Here is a 24,908-nt window from a genome sequence, read left to right as displayed (position 1 = left end):
ACAGAGAGAGAAGAATCTTAAAATGTCCAACACAGAGAAAAAAGCTTGCAGGACAATTGATTGAACTGAATTAAAAAGAAGAGCTGGTTTCTTGGTCAAGGTGAGAAGTTCAGTATGAAAATGTTAAATTAGAGGTGCCAGAAGGAACTTCCAGAGGACTGTTGTAGACCACAAGTCTGAGCAGAAGAAACCCTTTAAGAAGTCATTAGCATATCGGAGCTTTGAAGTCATGGACGGAATCATTAAAGTGTTAGGTGTAATTGACATCACACTAGGAGAATGAGTAACATGAAATGTCAGAGTCAATAATTAAATCCAGAAGACATGCATGTTTCTTATGCTGCCAAACTGTAGGCCAAACACATGGACTCTAATATTATATTGTGCAGTTTGAAATACATAGCAAAGATATCTCCCTCAGACAAAAGGGAAAGAAAGCTGACTGCAGTGAATACAGTACCATCTGTTAGTATTCCACTGCTCTGTGGGGAGATTAAAGAGTTAAGCTGGGGGGGAAAAAGGTCAAAACTGCCAACCAAAAGAGTGCAACTTTTAAAACAAGAGAGATAATAGTTCTATTTTCACGACATTGACATATTTGACCCTCTGCAAAGTTTTTTATAGCATCAGCCATGTTTGTGTTGTTGTTGTTGGGTGTTTTTTTTTTTCTATTAGGAAGCAAATTTGGAGAAAATGAAATCAATATTCAATGGCAAAATCATGTCAAAATTTAGGGCATTGGTATCCTTTTTCCGTTACCACCAAATTGATAGGTTTGTGTAATTGGTTATATTTTTCTTTTTTCCAAATCCTTTGATGGATTTCTTTTTCAAGTAAAAAAAACCCAACTATCTCACAGTTAAAATGTCCTGAGATTTACAAGGAAAATTAATCCTGAATAAGATGGGATGTTCCTAAGGAAGTAGACTAACACTGAACAGCACCAACAGGAGTTTCCAACTCTGAATGAAAAGGCAAGACGTGATGCTCCGTGAACTGTGTGGTTACAAGAACTGAGCCGATGCCTGACCATTCTCAGACATGTCAATTATAAGTCAGAGTTACCATTCAATTACTTGATTAAAAACAGCAGGCTGCTGGTGTTGAAACAATGCCTAATGGGATCAGACTGCCCCTGGTGAAAATGAGGAGAGAAGGGATTATTCTAGGAGTTTCTTGATGGTGAATTAAGTAGAATATCCAAAAAAAATATGAGATGAAAATATTTAAGAAAACATAATTTCTATTGTCTAGAATATCTGAGTGAAAATTGTTGGGAAAAGAGTAGTGTCTTAAAAAAAACAGTATATAGGCATCATCAGGTAGGGAGCTTGTCTTGTGCTCTGTGAGCAGAAAGTAAATTTTCAGAAAGTATTAATCTTTACATATTAAGCCTTCAAACAACCATTGGTCATATGTAGGTGTAGCAGTTCCTGGTTATATTCTATAAAGATGTGAACAATGTGGGATATCTCACACTCATGTTGTCTCTGCATCAGAACCGAGTCATATCTGACTCTCCATTGGTTTTCTGAGCCTTAAATAACATGGGAGAAGAGTGTCTGTCTTTTTCCTGTGGATTTGAATCACCAGAGAGGTGCAGTTTCTAGTCTAGCAGAGCAACACCCTCTGGGCTATGCCACCAGAGTTCATGTTGAACAAAATATCCATTTAGACATCATTTAATGAAAATCAATTAGGTGTCAGGGAACGTATGAGGTGTAGAATCAATTTATATGATCTCTATATGAAGGGCCATATATGCACTGACTGTAATATTTGTAAATTATATTTTATACTGGTTTACATGCAAAGGTCATAAAATTCATATACATTGTTTTTCACACTGCACAGTGTTCTTCCATATGTGAAAGCTTCCAGAAGCTTTCACCCTTAATCTTAGGACAATTGAATTTCCTTTAAAAAGAACGTTTTTTTTTTTAAAAAAGAACATATTGCCATATATTAGATCGTTGGTTCACTATAACATCAACTACTCTTCAAGCAATATAATTTTGTAGCTATTTTGGTTTTGCAAAGTTAATTTCCCCCCCTAAAGTTTCCTGCCCTTGATTTTCCTTTTTCTGCTTGATTTTTGTTTTGTTTTTTTGGACTGAAAATAGGAAATGACTTAAAAAGTGTAAAATTAGGCAAGATGGGATACAACCAGCAAAGAAAAGACTATTTTTGGACCCAAAGAAAATATTTCTAAGTCCACAGCATGTTAGGCTATAAGATAAATTTCCAAAGAATTTAGAGGAAGCTTCAAGACATGAATCTTTTAAAGGAATGGGTAAATGACTCTAAAATATCTTATTCAGGAAAATACACTAAGCTGAATTTTTATAGAACAATGCAACTGCTTCCTCAGAACGTCTGTTACTAGTAAAATACTTGTTATATCCCCTCCTAATGATTAATTTTTAAGTTGGACCCATGTCACTTGAAAGTATGAACATTCCTTGGAATTTTTTTTCTTAGACATTTCAGAAAGGAACACTATTCATCAGAAAACCTACATTTTGTTCCCATTTATAATTTCTTGAATTAGTTTAAGACTTCTGAATTTTCACAAACTTTAAACTGTAAGGGAATGCCTATACAAGTATGTCTTGATTTTGCTCCACTGATATACACATTTCACCCAGCAGTGACACAGTCATAAAAGTCCTGATGATTTTCATTTAGTCAGTTGATTCATATGCTACAACACTCCAAAGTATTACATAAAAATTACATATCCATTTTGAATCGTAATTTTTAAAACAATCTGGACACCACTGATTGACTGCCTCTACTCTTCATCGTCCTTGCATTTTGAAAATCTGAAAGTTTTTCAAATACATGTGATTTTCTTTCTCCCACAGCCAAATTTTGTAAACATTTGCCATCCTTTCAACCTTTTAGTCTAGAAGACTTTTATGATTGAACTATTAAGTTCTGAATATAGGGATTTTTCATGGAAAACTTTCTCTATGCCAAACTCTTGCTATGTAAATGACACCATTTAGGACATTTTGTGGTCTTAGATCTCGATACATAGAGGTGTTGTATTGTTTAATACCTCTGTCCACAGTAAGAAGCTCATTTCCTAGGGTATTAATTTTGGCACTGCTTCTTTTTAACTGACTCCAAAGGAGAAGTATGTAAGAACCTAAGCTCTAGAGTTGGAATGGGGTTAGAAGTTTAAAATTACACTCAGGTTTTATCTGAGAAGATATTATTTATTTGTAGACATCTGGACTCCAAAACATAGGGGACCTCCTCGGACTGGTCTGAATGAGGTGACATTGTTCTATTTATTAGATAGTCTTTGTGGTTGTTAAACCATAAATTCCTAAATTCACTTTTATCTTAGTAAAGCTCTCCTTTTGTGAATGAAAGACTGTTCTATGTTCTAAGTATACATAAGCTCCATGAAATCTCACTTATTACTTCAGTGAATGGAATAGCTGGGTCCATATATATATGCTTGCTGTTCATGAAATGATTTAAGAGACAAATATTTTGGAGTAGGGAGCGAGAATAGATATTTCTGGAGCTGAGACACTGGTTTCAGGTAACTAGAACAGATAAGAAGACTGGCTCAATAGTCTGTCTTCTCCTCACTCCAGACCTCACAAGGGTGCCCTTTGAGCCACATTTGTTCTTGTAATTGCACAAACGCAGCTTTTCCCTCTCTCCCCACCTTGTCATCTCTGATTTCTTGGCGCTGTCTTTTCCCAGTTTCTCTTTTATACTCTTGCTGGCTGCTTCCTGTTTACTCTTTTTTGATTTTGTCTTTCCCTCTAGCTCTGACTGTGGCTTTCTAGCAGACACAGAGGCCCCAGCCTGAATACCCCAAAGAGCCAGTTCCAGCCAGGACCTGGTCCAGTGCTATCACTGTCAGGAAGGTGGCTGTCATTGGAAGGACATTAAAACACAACATCAAAATAGGAGGTGAGCCTTGACTGAAATGAAAAAGAAAATCGAATGACAATTCATTGTGAACTTGCAGGAGCTTGTTTGAGGAGCATCTCTGTCCCACACTTAGAAGCTGTAGAACGTTAAGCTTGAAAAGCAGAAACTTAAAAACAACAAAACACCATCACAAAAACCAAACCACAAAGGTCAATACCCTCAGAAACATTTTTGTTCGGTCCACAAATATTCTCTGGGGGAAAAGTGCTTATCTTGAACTCTTGATTTTTTTTATTTTTTTATTTTATTTCTTTTTTTTGCCTTGTAGTTTTTATCAGTTTGTTTTGTTTTTGTTACTCCCCCTCCCACCCTTCCCCCCTCTCCTGCCTCACTGCTTATAAAACCAGCAAGAAGTCTCTATGGAACAAGATAGAATTATAAACGTTTTCAAGAATCTCGTCACAAACTAAACAGTACAAATTGCACATTCTTCATGGAAGTATCAGCCTGTAGTGCGTGCCTGGATCCAAGTATAATAGCTTATCCCGAAGTGGAAAAGAATGAACAGGACAAAATTAGCAGAACTGAGAGCAAAGCTTGTCTCTTGGTGGCAATATGATCTATACTTCAGGGGCCTGCATTCTGAGGCAATGGGAAATGACTATGTAACGTTTTATTATTTCAAAGGAACACTCAGTCGGATATGAAGAAAAGGACTCTGTACTGGAATAGCCCAGTTATATTAACATATATAATGCTTGGTAGGATTTAGTATAGTAGTAAAAAAGTTATTGGCAGTGTGACCCTCCGGAGGGTTTTGAAAGGCTGTAAATCACACGGGAAGAGATTGCCCATCCTGTAGATCTGGGCTGCTAGAGAGGCATGGCCTAGCAGTACTGTTCTCCATGGAGCTCTGCTTTAGTGTAATAACTATGCCATAATCATGCTTATTATTTATGTAAGGAGTCTGGTGGCCCAGTGGTGAAGGGCCTGAGCTGCCAACACAAAAGCAAGTATGAATACATGAGCTGTTCCATGGGTAAAAAATGGACAATCTCCTCCCTTACGAGTCACAGCCTCTAAAAACCTGCTGGAGGGTCAGTTATGAGTAGTTTTTAACTCCAGGGCACATAAAAATATTTATATTATGAATACATAACACATACTGTGCAGGTACAACATGTGCAGTAAATACTCACCTCTATATATTGCATGTTCTGGAGTTTTAAACAGGTACGTAAATTCCGGAATAGCTCTCTAATCATACCTCTTTATGACATGAACATACCCAGAGAAATTTCACACAATGAGATAAATCAATTGCTTACAAAATCATGGGCCCTTTAAAATGTGAGAGTCTCTCAAGCCTCATTAAACAGTTGAGGAATTACCAAAAAGAAATAGCTAAGGTATAATAATAATTTTAGCCCCTCTTTTCCCAAGTTGCTATAATCTATCCAAAGATAACTAATTGTTCAAAGTAAACATTCCACTTAGACCACAAAAGGAATCTATTACACAAACATATAATTCACAGTCATTTTTAGTGGGTTGTAAACAGTTTGGAATGAGCATAAAATGGGACAAAAATCAAAGTGAGCATTTTGAAATGAAAAAGTGTTTGCTACAAAAGGTCAGTCCCTTTGCTTGGCAAACTATGTAGAAAAGCCTGGGAAAATGCTGATCACACAAGCAGTGAGGGAATTTTAAAGCCAACAGCCTCCCGGTTTCTTTAAACAGACATCGGAACCTATAACTGGATCCTGTCAAACAAACGACAGCAAAAAAATATAACAGCTGCTGAGAAGTCAAGTTGAGAGATAAAGTTTTTGAGGCTAAAGACCTTCTCAGAAGTAGACTAAAGGTCTTTCTTAAATCTTTAAGTAAGGTTATGAATCCCAGGGTGGCTTTTAGGCACTAAGTCAAGTATGTAACTCTGTGTACCATTCCTGTCGCAGAATTCTGTGTTCCAGGAAAAAAAAAAAAAGAAATGAGAGAGGACAAACTTCTTGTTGATTAGCATCTGCTGAGCTATTATTCTGAAAGTTGCTTACACCTGGAATCATCAAACTAGGAACCATGATATCATTTTAATTTTGCTAAATAGTTGGGGGCCATATTAACCAGAACAGGTAAGCATGAAGGAAGAATCAATTGTCAAGCTATATTCCACAGGATGAATGGTATAGTAAATGAAGTGAAAGGGTTTTTTTATCTGAAAACTAGTACTAATTCCTTTCAAATGAAAAACTAGAGGGTCAGTTTTACTGTTATCACTGTTGTTAGATACCTACTATTGAGTCACGTGGACTCAGAGCGATCCTATGTAAAAGAAAACAAAACTGTTTTTGTTCTGTTTTGCCCTACCCAATCCTGGGCCATCTGATCAGTTCTTTACTAACAGTTTGAGCCTATTGTGAAAGCCTCTCAGCAAATGCATAAAGTTATGGAACTTCCTCTATTGTTCTGGCTTTTATCTTACCAAGCATGATACCCCAGTGGAAGTCCTTCCTGGTTATACACCTCAATGAGTTAGGTAAAAAAATCTCATCATTCTCATTTCAAAGGAATACTCAAGCTATACTCCTTCCAAGACATATTTGTTCATTCTTCTGGAAGTCTCTAGGACTTTTAATATTCTTCATCAACCTCCTAGTTCATAAGATCCCATGAGAGCTACTCAACAGCACCTAACAACAAACAACAACAATTCAAATGCATCAGTTCTTCTTTCTTCTCCCTTATTCTTTCTAGCTTTAACATAACTTTATTTGTGTGTAATATTAATGATTGTTCTTCAGTAACTTCTGTATTCTGTTGGATCATCTAAAACATTTTTTAGGAAAGCAATATATTCATCCATTTTGTTTACTTTGATATTACTTAAGGATATCTCCAGCAATACATGTTTGGCAGGAAAAGGATTGGCTTTGATTTAAAGTACGTCTCTTTTGAATATCTCATGTAAGAAGTCCCATGATTTCTTCTTAAACTGCAGTATTATAATGTGTAAATAAAAGAATCTTGGGAAACAAGGCAGAACTAAACTTTTCCTTCTCATAATGGAATGTGCACAGAGCTGGAATTGGAGAATAAGAAGAGAGGAATTCCCCATCAACAAACGAATGGCTAGAGAAGCTGTGGTATATTCGCACAATGGAATACTATGCTGCATTAAAAAACAAGGAACTCATGCAATATTACTCAAAATGGTTGACTCTGGAGAACATTATGCTGAGTGAAATGTCCCAGTCACAAAGGGACAAATATTGCATGGTGCCACTGTTGTAGAATGGGACTGTCCTTGGGGTTGGGGAGAGACTGAGTAAGATGGGTTCAATAATGTATGCTGCTCTGAAACAGAGAAGGGAGAAAACTGTTTAAAAGAGATACGTGATTAGGTATTTCGGTCATGACAGGAGTCTAGAGCGATGACTACATGGTGGAGTGGACCTGTGGGAAGGTTTGTAAAATAATGATAGAATCTTTTCTTTTACTTTTCCAAGAGGGTAATGTCTGGTGGGGGGGGAGCCTTGGGAGGGGACAAATCTACAATAATGAATGAATGGAAATCCAAAGCCTCTGTAAATTTTCACTGAAATTAATAACAAATTTAAATTAAAAAAAAAGAATTAAGTTAGAGTAGGGATGGCAATGAAACCACCTTACCTCTGTAACTTCATTTGTGCCACTATTAGAACCTCTACTCAGAATATTATTGCTTTTCAATTTTTGACTCATGCACTCTTAACTTGTTAGTTAAGTTTGTATCTTCTAGGCTGCAACACTTCCATGATACATCTTCAAGGATATGAATATGTACGGCTAAGCACAATTGATAACAGTGCATCTAAATTCCAAAATCAATCTCCATAATAGTCTATGTGTTTCCTACTGCCAAGGGGGCCCTTTGGAGTAGTGAGAGAAGACATTCACCCTGAAACCCACAGCATCCCTTTTCAGCAGGAAGTAGCTAAGAGAATACGCCATCCCCTTTTCCTTATGAATCAGGGTGAAGTCTCTCTCAGGGAGGAGTGATAGGGAATGGCAAGGGACACACTGACAAAGGAGATTAATCAGAACTGGCTTTGACAAGCACTGTGGCAATTGGACAATTAAAACAGACATTGGGGGAGGGGGAAGAAGAACGAACTGGGGATGAGGGTGGAGAAAACAGTGCAACAATGAATGAATGAAAACCCAAAATCTCTGTAATGTTCATTAAAACTAATAAAATTTAATAAAAAAATTTTTAAAAAAAGAAGAGAGGAATTCATTCAACATTTCTGAAGCTGAAAGAATTGAGAAATAAATTGCAGCATGACAAGATGTTATGAGCAAAATCCTGAATGATTCAGAAAGAAAGCATCAAAAGAAAATGGAGGGAACATGCAATCACAATAGGTTGACACAGAAGCATTTCAAGCAGTACCGTATAATCAAGAGTTAATGGTATTCAAATTTGTATTGGAATTTTGTAAATAAACTAGTAGAAATATATATATCTATATATACCATATATATCGATAGATAGATAGAGATATAAAAGAGTCTATGGTATTGAAGGAGGAAGTTGAAGCAATACTAAAAACAATGGCAAAAAAATAAGGCCCTAAGAATTAGTGAGATAACAACTGACATGCTTCAACTAACAGATGCAGTCCTGGATGTGTTCATGAGTCTATGCCAGGAAATTTGGAGGACAAATATTTAGCCAAATAATTGGCTGTGTTATGTGCCATCGAGTCAAGCATGCCTCATAGCAACCCCATGAACAACAGAACTGAACTGTGTTTTATTCTGTGTCATCCTCACAAACTGTCCCATTCATGCTCATTGCTGCAGTCACTGTCAATTCACCTGGGTGAGGGTCTTCCTGTCTTTGGTTATACCTTCACCCTTCTAAGCATGATGCCCCTTCTCAAAAGAATAGCTTCTCTTAGTAACACTACCAAAATATGCAAGATGATGCTTTATCATTTGCCTCTAAGGTGTACTCTGACTGTACCTTCTCTAAAACATATTTATTTGTTCTTTTGGTAGTTCATGAGATATTCAGTACCCTTCTCTAATGCCACAGTTCAAAGGCATCAGTTCTTCTCTGTCATTCTTATTCATAGTCCATTTCTCAGATGCATAAAAAGTGACTGAATTAGGCACACCTTAGTTGTTAAGCTGACATTTCTATACCACAATGGTTTGGTGCAGCTCCTGATTGCAGATTTTCCCAGGGCAATACATCTCTTTATCTCCTGACGACTGGTACCAGACAATGACTAGGAATGATGGAAGGAGAATTGATGCCTTTGAGCTATAGTGCTGGACAGGAGTATTGAATATACCATGGACTGCCAGGAGAACAAAGAAGTCTGTCCTAGAGAGGGTGAAACCAGGCTGCTCCTTGGAGGAAAGGATTCTGAAGTTTCGTCTGACATACTTTGGGCATTTGCAAGGAGGAACCTGTCCTTGGAGAGGAATATCATGCTTGGGAGGGTAGAGGGACAGTGAAAGAGAGGAAGACCTTCGATGAGATGGATTGATTCAGTGACTGGGGTAATGGCAGTAAGTTTGTCAGAGAGAAAAATGTTGGCACAGGATAGAACAGGGTATAAGGCTGTTGTATATACATAGGGTTTCTATGAGTCAAAAAGGCCTCAAAGGCATTTAATAACAACTATATATAAAGAACTTTAGATCTGTAATAAAAATTCAAATTTTGGGAAGGGGAAATTTTAAAACATCGGCCAGTAGAGAGTGAACAGGAACATTAGAACTGTGGGAATAGGGAATATGTAATTGGCCACTGTCAAACCAATGTATGTTTCTTGGTTTCTCAAGGAAAACATTTTACACACCTATTTTTCCCCCTTTATACTCTTAAAAGTCCATCAATGTCCAAATAGTCCATTTGATTTTTGCATTGTATTTTGTGGGTGATACAGAATACAACATATATTGAATTTAATCCATTTCCTTCCCCATGTGGAAAAATTAGATGATTAAGCATACTTTCTTCAGGTCCATAATAAGCTGACAGTCACTTTACTGCATTTCATCTCTAAACCAGTCTTTGGGTGCGTCAGTCGACTCTCTACTGATCATGCTGACAAGAATGTCTATAGCTTCAAAGTGTCTTTCACGCACGTTTGGAGATTCACCAGGGATAAGTTCAATTTTGACAAACTTCTTTTTTTTTCAACATTCACTAGTTAATGGTTTATTTCAATACTTGTCACTATTCCAATATCAACAAAATTTTTGCTTGGCACACAGATGTTGATATGTTGTTATGTGCCGTCAAGATGCCTGCGACTCATAGCGACCCTATGTACAATAGCCCTAAACTCTGCTCTGTCCTGTGCCAATCGCACTGTCTCCGATACACCAATCCCTGTTACCCCAGTCACTGAATCAATCCACCCCATAGAGGGCCTTCCCCCGCTGCGCTGTCCCTCCACCCTAACAAGCATGATGTCCCTCTCCAAGGACAGGTCCCTCCTTACAACATGTACAAAGTATGTTAGACGGAGCCTCAGAATCCTTGCCTCCAAGGAGCCACTCAGTTTGACCCTTTCCCAGATGAATCTGTTTGTTTTCCTAGCAGTCTATGGTACCCTCAATACTCTTCTCGATCACCACAAATCAAAGGCATCAATTCTCCTTCTATCCTCCTTAGTTATTGTACAACTTACTGATGCATAACAAGTGATAGCAAAGACCATGGCTTGTATCAGACACACCTTAGTCTCCAGAGAGACAGCATTGCTCTTCAGTACTTTGGAGAAGTCCCTAACAGCAGACTTTCCCATGGCAATGCACTTTTTAATTTCCTGGCTACTGGTGCCAAGAGTGTTGACTGTGGGGCCAAGCAAACTATAACTGTGAACAATAGGTATAAACTGTGAACAATAGGTATAAACTGTGAACAATAGGTATACCATATTTGACCTGACCTTCTTCCAGTCACTATTAGATCTTGACGATTGAAAATAAACTTAGGGAGGATCTTCATCTTGCAGGGAAACACTGCTATATGCTTAAATTCATTCATTCATTCTTTCTCTCTCTCTCTCTCTTTCCTTCCTTCCTTCCTTTCTTTTCTTTTTTTTTGCACTCTTGTCTATATTTGTAAAGGCATCAAATAAATGATAAATAATTTCTGCACTAAAAACTCTGTCTCCTAAACTCTTTGCCATTTCCGTTCAATTCTCACATCAAAGGACAAATTGCAGCATAGGATCATGTTCCTACATCACTGATGCTTTCATAACATCTCTCTTTCTTTCTTTCTCTCTCTCTCTCTCTTTCTTTCTTGAACTGGGCCAGTATTAATACCTGCATAGTGTACTTCTGCTGTTTTCAGAAATTCATGTAGAGCTTCCAAAGAACCAGGGTGGACACCTGGACATAGACTAGTAAGTAATGTTGTATCACCTTTCCTTTTTTATTGTTTCAACTTCTGAATTTCAATTACCAATTATTGTTAATGCATCTTGTTTGCATGTTTGGTCAATATTGGACTGCAAAGTTTGATAAAAATACTCTATTTCCTCCTATTTGTGCATGTGTTTGAATAATAGCTGTATTAATACATCTTTCTTATATGCATATGTATAACATCCTATCAATCACAACATTATACTTAAGTTTGGACCTTGATATTGTCTTTTTAACTACAACACCATTCTTTCGCTAATTGTCATTTCTGGTATAGTATACCATGTGATTGTCTGATCTGTATTTTCTCCAATTCCCAATAAAGGTGATCCAAAAGAATGTGGAATGTATTGAACAACATCACTAATATCACATGTAAGCAAAATATTGCAGAAGATTATAAAAAGAATGGCTAGACAGTACATTTGCAGACAGCTACCAGAAGTTCAAGCTGAGTTTTAAAACAGTCAGTGGCACCAGGGATATCGTTGCTGATGTCAGATTAAGTCTGGCTGAAAGTACAGAATACTGGAAGAATGCTTACTTGTGTTTTATTGACTCTGTAAAGGTATGTGATTGTATGAATTATAAAAGAAAATACGGCTAACAGAAGAATAGGAATCCCAGAACACTTAATTGTACTCATGCAAAACCTATATGTATACCAAGAGGTGGATGTGGGAATAGAGCAAAGGAATACTACATTGTGCATAATTAAGAAAGATATATGTCAAGACAGTTTCCTTCCTCGATACATACTCAATCAATTGGCTGAACAAATAACTTGAGAATGGGTCTCAACAAAGAAGAATGTGGCTTCAAGATTGGACGAAGAATCATCAATGACCTGTGTTCTGTGTTCTTTAACCTTACATACTTAAAGTGAGGCAGACTTGAAATACTTGTTGTGGAAGATAGAGGACTGTAAGACTCTGATGTGGATTACATCTCAGCATCAAGAAAATTAAAATTTTCACCTTGGGCTGATAAGCAACATCATGATAGATGGAGAAAAGAATGAAATTATCAATGATTTTATCTTACTTGGATCCACAGCCAACATCCTTGGTACCAGCAATAGGAGAGCAGGGGACACATGGCAATGGAAAACTGCTGTCAGGAATCTCTCCAAATTACTGAGGAAATAATATGTTCATTTGAAGAGTAAGATGCAGCTGATTCAGGCCATGTTCTTTTCAGTAATTAACTATGCTTCTGAAAACTGGACAATGAATAATGGTGCCTTTGACCTGTGGTTTTGAAGAAGAGTAAGTAATATTCATGGACAGCCTTAAAAACAAATAGGTCTTGGAGAAAATGCAGCCAGAATGTTCCCTGGAGGCAAAGATGACTAAGCTTCTTCCGTACATACTTAGAACGTATTGTTAAGAGAAACTATTCCTTGGAGTGGAACATCATGTCTGTAAAGGTGGGAGTTAGGTGAAAGAGAGGAAAACCTTTAACCAGATGGATTGACACAGCAACTTCATGTCAGAAATTTTGAGACCATCACAGGATAGGACAGAGTTCACTTCTGTTGTTCATAGGATCACTATGAGTTGTACTCAACTCAAAGGCACCTAATAATAACAACAATAAAACTTTTCTTGAGGTCTTATCAGGAATATAAAACCAGACAAATATGCCCTGATATTCAGGACTTGTTGTGATGTGTTGATTATTATAGCATATATTATCCTTATAAAGTCTATTTCCTTTCATAGTACTCTCTAGTTTACACTAATATATTCATGTATGTGTCTGTTTAATGTAAATCTCTGTGTTCTCTAAATCAAGCCATAGCGATTGGAACACTGTAAATACTACAAAAGTACTTTCCTCCTTCAATCCAGTAGCACCTGAGCGTTTATTCATTCATCAAACAAATATTTATTAAATGTTTTCTTTGTGTCTAATACTATAAAAGACTTTTCAGAGACTGAATCTTCACAAATTTAGTTAATGACATACTTTGTTTAAAAAGAACTTTGGAAGGAAGCTTATATTCTTATTATATAGATTTAGACAATACACTTTGTTTAGTTCATCTCTCCGAGTTCTTTGACTCCAAGAGATGTGCATAAGCAACTCCTATATGCATTTGATATCAGTGTCCACCATTTTTTTTCTAAAGCAATGAAAAATGAGGGCTTCTCACTGCTTATATCTCCATCCATATATATGTCACCAGGCTTTCCTCCATGCAGTTATTCTTTAAACTTCAAAAATCAAAACAAACTAAAAGGTTAAAAATAAAAGGGATACAGAAGAATTGATGTGTTTGTTCTGCAGTGTTCAGGAAAGCATGCTAGGGACTAAATAAATGAACAAGAAGTTAGATGAAGAATGGCCAATAAGTCTTAGAAATACAATCACAATGTTCCCTAGAAGAGAGCGTAGGGATTTATGTCACAGGGAAGGATTTGGAGGCTCACATACTTCGAATATAAAATAATTAAACACTTTATCTGCTAACAAAAGGGCATCATGTTTGGTCAAGTAGAAGGTCACAGAGAGTCACAAGACAGCACAAAGTCTCAGTGAAATGGACTAACACAATACCCACGAAAGTGCACACAAATCCACCATTGATCGAGAAGGTGCTGCAGGACTGGGCCACACCTCCTTCTGCTCCTCTAAGGCTGCCTGGAGCTGGAGTCAACTGAAAAGCAACAAGCAGCAACCAAAGGCATGTATTGAACATGAGCTAAAAGCAATGATTCAATATTTTTTTTACAGAAATCACTTTTGAAGAGGAAACTAAAAGTTGAATTTTTAAATGACTGGTTAAAATGTCTCGTATGCATAGTCAGCACCTAGGAAGGCAGGGAGACAGAGATTGAACCACATGTTGTTGTTGTTATGTGCCGTCAAGTCGCTTGCCACTCATAGCGACCCTATGTACAACAGCCCTAAACTCCACTCTGTCCTGTGCCAATCGCACTGTCTCCGACACTCCCATCCCAATTATCCCAGTCACTGAATCAATCCACCTCATAGAGGGCCTTCCTCTCCTGTGCTGTCCCTCCGCCCTCCCAAGCATGATGTCCCTCTCTAAGGACTGGTCTCTCCTCACAACATGTCCAAAGTATGTTAGACGGAGCCTCAGAATCCTTGCCTTCAAGGAGCCATCCGGTCTAACCCTTTCAGGACAAATCTGTTTGTTTTCCTAGCAGTCCATGTTAACTTCCTCCTTGCAGTCTTCCCTTCTAGTTTTATATATCTTCTATATTAAGCTGACAATGTTAGAAAACACAGAAAATTCTTCAATCTAGCTACAGTAGTTGGTGAGGGGGAGTGGTTTAGAAGTAGAAAGGGAATCAACATTAAATAAGGAAACATACTAGACAAGTTACCTGCTAAATTGGTTTATATTAGGCTCACTGATAGATTTTCTTCTAGCTGTGTCCAAGAAATGCAAAATTTAAAATGTAACTATTAATAATGCTTTTTTTTACCAACAATGTATAAAGTATCTTGGGCTAAGTGGTGGGTATGATTTCCCTGGGGACACTAAAGAAGAAATAGCTGTTTAGTTCTGTCAAAGGCAAGCAGATTCACTGCCATCAAGTCTTTTTTAACTCATAATGACCCACTATTGAGTTTCTAACACTATAAATCATAATGAGGGGAGACTGCTGGTAGATTTGAACTATCAGCCTTTAAGTTGGCAGTCCAACATGCAATATACGAGGACAAGTGGGTAAGACTAGCTAACTGACTAATGAAATGATTAGATCTGCTTCCTACTATTCCATTTTAAACTAATCATTCAGTAATTTTCTTTTAGAAATTTGGTTACAGCTTACTGATTTTTAAAAGGGATGGCAAAAATAAAGTGAAGGGGAAAACAAAGGAAGAAAAGAAATTAGTATTGAGGTCTTCGAAGCCTCAAAGACTGGAAATAAGCACACAGTTTTCATTAGATGGGATTTTCCCACAACAGGTCCATAAGCATTTCCCATGACTCTGCAGTAGAGTATCTTGGCTGGAGGAGGAACTAGCCATTAAAAGAAGGGCTTCAGATACACTGAGTCCCAGGCATGCTGAGAGACTTGGCACTTTTATATGCTACTTTCTAATACCAACCCCAGCATAAAATGTCATCAGAAGCCTGCATAAACATTGGACTTAGATTCACATAAATTATTTCTGTCCTGGGGTTCTTTATGCCAGAATTGAGGAAAAACAACATTTTGAGTAAATACAATTGGCATACAAATGTAAAAATATTAATCCAAGAAAATGATCGTAGAAAATATAACCAAAAGTACACACTTGTAAATCTTGCAGTGACGTAAGAGGTTTATCTTGCACCTCTGCGTTTTGATTGAACATTTTCATAGAGCTCTTTTAGGCTCATACTGCCAAAGTGCTTTGAATTATCAGTTGCTTTGTAGAATTGTAAAGTCTTCGACTTTCATTTTAAATGCTTAGGAATTATTTTAATAATCATATGTGTGATTAACGACTGTTTAGTGCTAGATCTACATATTCATTTTAAAAATAAACACTGGGACAGTGAAATGTAATGCTAGATATGATTATGCCTGTCAGCAGAAACATTGTCTTATTTTATTAAAATTCACAAACGAAAAGCCACCAACAAAAGATATCGTTTCTATTTTTAGACCATTTCCCTTCTACAATATTACAGTATCTGCGTGCTGCATGGCTGCATCTCGCAGAGCTTTCCAATTTGCCGAGGGACTTTACAATAATGGAGAGGTATAGAGAGTTTTTTCCATATGCATACACATCTTATTAAGTACAGCTTCCCCAAAAGCACTATTTGGATTTTTGGTTTACAATGAGTGTGCTCACACTGTCAGTCCTGGGTGTTTAGAAGTGAATGAAGTGTTCCTGGAGAGGATGCTAATTTCAGCTACTGTGTCTAACATTATAATACTTTTAGTGGTCCATTTTGGAGTTAAGTACATATTGGATAATATTCCTAAAATTTATATTTATAAAATTAAGTGAGATTGCAATATGTGGCAAAAACACATTTTCTGTAAGGCTCAATCAAATTCATCCCTCACAGACACCCCTTCACGTGTTCATTTGGCTTTTACTGTTTCTCCTCTCTGTTTCTACTCTTTGCTCTTCTCCCTGATGTGTTGATATGCTTTCCTCTGAAGGCACTGTCGTTATCCACTCTCCCTACACACTCTTCTTCTTCTTGTTATTCTCTCATTCCCTACCGATATGGGAATAATAGGATCCCAAGGCTGTCCTTACAATATAATTAAAGTATGAATTTCCAGAACTTGGAAATTGCAGACCATTTTTATTATGCTTTTATAATAAAGCCAGGTAACACTCTGAGAATTAAAATGGTTTCCCCCAGCAGATAACTTGGTAAAGGTTTTTTCCCCCCCACTTAGTTTTGTTTTAAGAGACAAGGGGCTGAAAATATGAATAGGTTCACCAGTTCTTTTTCTGAAAACACCTCTATCTTTTACATGATATATAGCCCCCTAGATCCTGGAAATATGCTGTAAACTTGCAACAGATGGTGATGAAGCTACACATTTTTATACAATACTTTTTTTTAAGATTCTATGTCTAGTGGATGTATCTACCAGAAGAAAGTGACCTTGAAGGAATGAAGTAATAGTTTGAAGGAAAAACACACTGCAGATAGACAAGCATTGAAATGATGAGTCAATTTGGTTTTGTTTTGTTCTCTTCTGTAAACTGAAACAATTTCAGATAAAAAACCCCTCAGAATGTTGAAATAGAGGAATCAAAGGTCATCTTAACACTGGAGGTGTGTGCTAATTGTTCCAGGAAAAGTACTTAGACACGTGTTGTGCTGAGCAGAAACACGTGGACGGTAGAATATCATTGCTTGCACGTAGGAACACTATTTGCTTCACTTCCACAATATTGGGGGCTTACCAAAAAATGTTCTGGCACTCTGTCTACCAGCATGAATGTTCAGAGGGTTCTAAATAGCATGAGTGCTGATATTTTATGAATGTTTTATCACTGGCTTGAAAACAAGAAGTTTGCAATTGAATCAACAGCATGTCAAACAGACAAAATATTACAAGAAAGAACATTAGTGGAAATTACTAATGTCCCTATTGTAAAAACCAAGCTGAAATCAATATGAAATCTGATCCTCTTAACTAATGAACAAAAGTCAGGTTTTTAATTGTATGGCTTCCCAGACAATCTTAGTGGCACTGTTACCTTGAACACCGATGGTCATAAAGGGACAGATTGCTGCGTATCCAGCTACTTACCTCTTTTTTCTACTGCTTCAATACACTCCCTTACGAACCACGGAACTGTGGAATTTTCACGTTCACACACTGTGTGCAGATGAGAGCCAAAAATTTGATCTGCAAAAGTAACAAAGACGAGCCTCATTAAAATCCAAATTTGTAGTCTTCTTTAATCTGATTGTTTCCGTATCTGCTGCATGCCGAAATCTTCATCTTGTGGAAGAATTGATTTTTTGCTTTAATTCCAAAGTGTGAATCACAGACACAGAAAGACCATAACTCCCTCCTTTATGGAAGAGGACCCTGGCCCCACAGCAGGGAAACTAACACTCTGTCATCGATTAGGCTGGGTTGACTGAGTAAGCAATAGTCTCTCTGGGCTTTAACTTAGTCACCTATACTATCATGTCGAGGGACTGAGAAAACTCCCACACAATATTTGACCTCATTTCTGCTATCTTGAGTCTTTCAGAACAAGTCTACCAATGCCCATCAAAATGATAATACAGTTATCATTACATTTGGAATATTCATTTTGGAATGCAATACTATTTGAAGAGGCAACTTCAAGAGACTCCCTTTGGAGTCAGTGATTTATACTTTCTCCTGACTTGAATGTCCTTCCTCTTCACTAATCTAAGTATCATCTTACTTTAAAGACTGGACTTAGATCATGCTTTGCTTTCTCCACAAAATCTTTCCTTCCTATCTCTGCCTTGTAGCATGGATTCTTCTGAAAATCAGTGCCTTGGGTGTTATGAGGTGACTGTAGGGCAAGCCGGGAGGGAACTGTGTGGGTGTGTGTGTGTGGGGGGTGAGGGATGTGGAGTGGGGAGAGTCAGTGATTAAAAAAAATTGTTTAAACACTGACTTAAACAAAATTAAATGGATTTTGTTAATGTATGTTTATTTTTAGAGATATTTAATGTATGTTTTATTTTTAGGATTATGCATTGTATATCTGAGAGGGAATGGATGATGTCTCATATCTTGAACTAGTTTGAATGAGCTCCTATTGTTTCAAAAAACATGTCTTCAAACTCGACTGTTTAGAGAACAACTTTGTGAAATTTTAGCCTAGCCTTTTGGTTTAGAACATTATTTCTGCAACCTTGAATTGCATATCAACACTTATAATATATGAAACATATTCTTTCAAAATATGTACCTAGTTCCTGAATCAGCAAAGTCTTCTTATAGTTACCAGTCTTCAGCATAGTCTCTGGCTTGTATTACCCACCCATTGATTATTTTTTATAGGTAAAGACACAATATTAGTGCTCTCAAAGTCTCCTATCTTGATTAGATTGAAAATAAAATTCAAATCCCTATCATAATTTGCAAGGTGTTTCCATGATCCTTCCCCAGTTAGAGGTCTCATTTTCTTTCTTTCTTCCCCTGCCCACATTGCCATATTTCACTCATGCCAAAGACAGGTCAGCCGAGGGGACATGGCACATACAATTTCCTTTGTGTAGAATTTTATTGCTCTACATGTCTGATAAAGCACCACCTTTAAAAAAAAATAATGGCTGTATTCTTTATTTTATATTTAAAAATATTTTTAGTTGGTTTTCATTTAGTAATTCCTTTTCATTATGTTTCAGTCATATACATTGTGTTTTATACAATCTTTCACTTACATTGTACACCACCTTCTTATTGTGGCCTTTACTACCCACCTTTTGAAAAAAAGACACCACTTCCAATAGGCATTCTGTATATCATCTCCCTTGCTCTGCTTTTCTGATGGTACTTCTTTTCTTTCTAATTATTTTAATTGTGATTTTAATGAAAGTTTACAGAAAAATTGGATTTGGATTTTCATTCATTCATTCACTCATTCTTGCATATTTTACTCCCTCTCCCTCTGTCCCTTCTTTCTTCTTTCCCCCCTTTCACTTTTTCTTTTAAAAAATATTCATCCATTGTTGTGCAATTTCCTCCTTTCCTTCATGCCTCTCCCCCTCTCTCAGTCCTCTTTGCAATGTACCCCTTATTCTGGAACGTTGTCTTACTTATATGCCTAATCATATATTCCTTTGAAACAGTTCTCTCCCTCATCTGTTCCAATCAGTGTCCATTATCTATTCATTCTTTGCCTATTCTCCTCCCATCCTCCAATGTCAGTTGTGCTTCATAATAGTGCTGTTATGCAGTGTTTTCCCTTTTGATACTGAGACATTTCATTCAACACAATGTCCTTCAGAGTCACCCATGTTGTATAATGTTTTATTAATTCATTATTTTTCAGGACTGCATAGTATTCCATTGTGTGAATATACCATAGTATTTTTATGCTTTTTTTTTTATGGGCACGTGGGTTGTTTTCATCTCTTTGCTATTGTGAGTAATGCAGCAATGAACATAGGTGTGCATACATCTGTTTAGGTGCCAATTCTGGTTTCTATAGGGTATATGTTCCCAGAAGTGTAACTGCTGGGTCAAAGGATATTTCTATTTCCAACTTTTTGAGAAAGTATTAAACCAACTTCCATAGAGTTGGACCATTTTACACTTCCACCAGCATTATATTAGAGTTACAATCTCTCCACAACTTCACCAGCATTTATTGTTTGCTGCTCTACTGAACTTTGTTATTGTTGCTTGGGTGACATGATGTCTCTATATACTCATCATAGAAAAGCTTGGAAGAAGTCTAGAAGCTCTAATCCACAGTATGAACAGTCTTCCAATATAACAAAAACCCTACAACTACGAGAGAATAAAATAGAAGAGTGGGGCCTTCTAAGAATCAAATTTGTACACATATTTAAAAAAGTCTCTAACAAGGTAAAATGAAAATCTGGGAAAAATATTTGGTAACAACTTATCTGATTTAACATTTTCACATATTTATATCTTAAAGGAGATGCAACGTGCATCATAAAGCTTGTGTTTATAAGATTTCAAGTTCGAAACATGAAAGTGAGAACTGTTTACAGGGATATAGGATTAAATATTATTGTCATGGCAGGAGTCCAGAATGAAGGCAGTATAATCCAGTGGACTTGAGGGGAGGGATTGTGTAACAGTGAAAGAATTTTTCTTTTACTTTTCAAAGAGAAGAGCAAATTGGGGTGGGGGAGGAGTGGTTGGCAGGGAGAAAAGTGCAATGATGAATGAATGGAAATCCAAAGTCTCTATAAACTTTCATTAAAATTAATAATAAAAAAATTTCAAGTTCAAACTAAAGAAACTCAAACTCATTGATTTTGAGCCTACTCCTAGCAGACCTTCCTTTGGCTTACTGAGGTGGAGGTTGAGCGTCTTTCTCCTTTGAAGCTTTTGGTGGACTTAATCACACATTATGGTTCAGAAAAGTATGGCAATTATCTGTTGGTTTTGTAGCCCAGCACTTATTTTTCTATTTTCTCATGAAGGCACTCTGACTTTCCTTTAATGATGGCATTTTCTCCTCATTTTTTGCCATTTGTTTTGATTTTGACCTTATCAATTGCCACTCTAGGTTTAACCATTTCTTTCATCTCCTGGGCACCATATTTGATTCAGGCATGAATACATACCCCCAAGTCCAGTTAAGTAGTTTCTGATACATTTTCTGATTCTACACAGAAAGATGAATCTCCTTCTACAAGAGCAAATTAGTTAACTCTTGAGATTCTAAGTTCCTATTTCCAGAACTTTGCAAAAAAGACTCATTGGAAAATTAAGCCAAAAGAAAGGACAATAGGAGTTAATAATAAGGGAGTTGCTACTTACATGCCTTTTGGCCCAGTCATACTTGAAACTAAACTTGTCCCTTGGAATTTGTAATAAAACACACACAAAAATCCGTCCTTGACTTTGCATTTTATTTAAATTTGTACCAGTTACAACTGAAAGAACCTTGAGTTTCATTAACCCAGTTGAAAGAATATTAGCCTTCAACATAAGAGGAATTTTGTAACACAGAAAAGATAATGTTGTACATGAAATCAAACTGAAAAGATCTAGCCAAAGAAAGAAAATTAGAGATGTAGCTAAATTTCAGCTGCCAAATTTGAGAGGTGTTGTAGGATTGCCCTCAATCTGTAGACATGATATGGTCCTAAGTCTGATACTCTAAGTGGGCCATTAAATTACAGGGAACACACATCTTCTGTCTTAAATAGTGTAAGAAAGGATGAGGGAGTGAGAGAGTTTTGTTTTCTTGGCATGAATTAGTGAACTAGCTTTTGCCCCCCAACCTTTCAGGCTTGTTGTCCTGGCACAGCGTTAAGGATTCTTTCTCCTTCTCCCTTCCTTATGGTATTCCAATAAAGGGAGCAGTCCCAAAACCCTGGGCTCCGGCTCCCCACCTATATTCCCATCTGTGGGCTCACTGGCAATCCTTTCTTCCTCTCTTAACAACTTTTATTATTTAGAAAACACCTCTTTCTAGGGGTGCCAATATTTTTTGAATCCTCTGCAAATGCCTATGGCCTTGGCTAGTGCAAGCATTATATCTTCCTTCTACCGTTTCAGCACTTATACCAGGAGTGGTAGGCAACACATTGGTTGGAGAAAATCCATTTTCTGCAATTTTTCTTTGAAAGCATCTTTTGGTGAGAAAAACAAATAGACCTTCCACATGACTGCACTTATAAATCATGTTGTTTACATAATGAATTGGAGTTTAACCAGGAAATGCTGGGTTTTAATCTCTAAGCTCTCAAACTTTTGACCTATTTAGTTAGTTCATCAGCATAACCAGGTTAAATCTCCCAGATTACAAATTAGCTTCATTCTCTCTCATCTCTGCGATATATTTTTTGACAAATTGTGGTAAGAACATCCAGTAATGGGATCTTTGTCAGTTAGATTCCAAATGAATCAAAACTATGAGGAAAACTGCTCAATAGAGGCAGTTAAATGCTCAAATAATGTGACAGTGTTATCATCATTTACCCAGGGAGACAGTCTCCACATGCTTTTCAAAATTATGATACTTGGCTTTTAGGACACAAGGCCACTGCAGCTATTCTAGTAATTTTTTAAAAGGAAAAGAAGAATGCCTACAACTAGATAGATAGATAGATAGAGATATAGATAGATAGAGATAGACATAGATATATATATATATCTCCAAGGAACTGGAGGGGAGCAAGAAATAAGAAAAATTATTGTTTTTGTTATTAAGTACAGTCAAGTCATAGACGACTCATAGCAACCCTATGAACAGAAGACACAAACACTGTATAACTTTCCTCCATTCTCAAAGTTCATAGAGTTTCCAAAGGCAAGCTATTTCAGAAATGGATTCCACTTCTGCTTCCAAGCCTGTTTTAACAGGGGAGCTCCATTAAACACTGTCCACCATGGACAAGCATTATCACAACTGATACATCAGTGTCACAGTGTTTAGCATCACAGCAAACATGAGTTACTTCTCTACAGCAAATGGACAGATCAGTGCTATACCACTTAGAAGAATGTTTGATCAAAAACAGTTAAAACCAGGCCTGAGGACCTCAGATTAAAATGGCTCACCTTTTGCTTGGTAGTATAACTTTTTATCCATTATTGCCAACAGAACTCTCTCATTGTTGTTGTTGTTATTAAGTGTTGTTGAATCATAGACAACTCATAGCTACCCTATGAATGAAAGACCTGAACACTTGTATAACTTTGTTTCTGCAAGTTCATAGGGAAATAGAAAACCAAACCAATGTTGAGGCGATATTAAGCAAAGGAGAATTTTTCTGCAGGTTGTTATAGGATAAGGGAAGATACTCAAAGAATGTATTGGAAGCTGAAGGAGCAGTTTAAGGAATGTTTAGACACCAAGATGTTAGGGAAAAGCAAGAAATAAGAAGCAGAAAATACAGTGACTGTGTATAACTTGATAGCCAGCCTACAAAGCTATTTCCAGTGCCATTACAACTTCAAGCACTATCATAATGTTTTCTGGTGTGGATTGAATTGTGTCTCCTACAAACATGTGGTGTAAATCCTAACCCCTATATTTTGTAAAAGGATTTTCTTTGTTATGTTAATGAGAATGTATCAATATAAAACATGTCTTAAACTAATCACTTCACACACACACATTAGATGTAGAGTCTGGGAAAGAAAGACGTTATACCACATGAATATCATCAAGGAACAGATGCACAGAAATGTAAAAAATAAAAGGCTATTCTTTAAAATCTGACAGAGAGATAAGACCTTTCCCTAGAGCAAACATCCTCAATTCAGATTTCTTACAGTACCATGAACTGTTGTTGTTGTTGTTGTGTGCCGTTGAGTTGCTTATCATGAACCGTTAGAAAAAGAAATTTTTGTTAGTGAATGACACCACTTTTGGTATTTCTATTTTAGCATCACTAGATAAACAGAAATTATTAAACCCATCAGCAAGTTCCATGGGAGGAAAGAGCTGCTGATCAGTGATGGTAAAGATTACAGCCTAGAAAATTCTATAAGGTAGTTCTACTCTGTCTGATAGGATCACTATGTGTTGGAATCAACTAGAAGGTACATATGAACAGAAATTGTCAAATGCTCTAGATTTTAAATTCTGAAAAAATATTTAATTGTTTGAGTTTATGTTATAAAAACTTTGAGTAGGGATAAAGAAAAACATAACACTGTAGGTTGTTACCATAGTATGACTACGACATACCATACGACATAGTGGGTAATATCCAATTAAACTAAAAAAATATCACATTCTTCAGAACATGTTCTAATAAACTGAAGTAGTCTATGAGTCTCTCTCTTTCTCATTGCCACTGAGTGAAGTTCAATTCATAGCAGACCTGGTTCCCCAATGCTGTAGATTTCCGAGAAGGAGAGTATTCGTCTTTCTCACAATGAACTGCTCATGGACTTGAATTGTCAGGCAAGCACAGCCTTTGGGTGAGCAATACCACTTGACAGACTATGCCATTAGAACATCCTTTGTGTATGGGTGTGTGGTAGTTGTTATTATGTGTTCTCAAACTGGAATTGACACATAACTGACCCTTCAGTAAGTTTTCAGGGGCTGTAAATTGTAGAGGAGGAGATAGTCCGTCTTTCCCTGTAGAGCAGCTGGTGGGTTTGAACTCAGTGTCTTTGGGTTGGTAGTACAAGTTCTTAGAACTAAGTTACTAGAGCTCATTAATGAATGGATGGTGGATAGAAAAAGGCAAAATTATATTGTCAACATGGTTTATTTTTAAAAAATTGTCTCAACTCATAAATGTTGATAGTTGTAGGGGGGGCTTAAGACCTTTTGTTCAGGGTAGGTATGAGTCATGCTCGACTTGAAGACAATCAACAACAACAATAACAACAACAACATTTGATTTTTACCTATAAATATGTGATCATCCTTTGACAGTTCGGATTTCTAGACCAACATTTCAA

The 24,908-nt window shown here is 36.8% G+C and overlaps 1 protein-coding gene across 2 annotated transcripts in view; it reads right to left on the bottom strand.

Moving 5' to 3' along the window:
• Positions 1–24,908, bottom strand: part of ARHGAP15 (Rho GTPase activating protein 15) — a 948,827-nt gene that overhangs the window by 322,606 nt on the left and 601,313 nt on the right. For both annotated transcript variants that reach the window (XM_006880749.1, XM_006880750.1), the window contains one exon: positions 17,592–17,690. In XM_006880749.1, coding sequence (XP_006880811.1) covers positions 17,592–17,690 — 99 coding nt within the window. The remainder of the gene's footprint in view (positions 1–17,591; positions 17,691–24,908) is intronic.

The sequence above is a fragment of the Elephantulus edwardii genome, unplaced genomic scaffold (assembly GCF_000299155.1).
Source record: "Elephantulus edwardii isolate Elephantulus edwardi_28Jun2011 unplaced genomic scaffold, EleEdw1.0 scaffold00010, whole genome shotgun sequence".
Lineage (NCBI taxonomy): Eukaryota > Metazoa > Chordata > Mammalia > Macroscelidea > Macroscelididae > Elephantulus > Elephantulus edwardii.
Note: the sequence above shows the minus strand (reverse complement) of the source record. Positions and strands in the feature narration are given on the sequence as shown.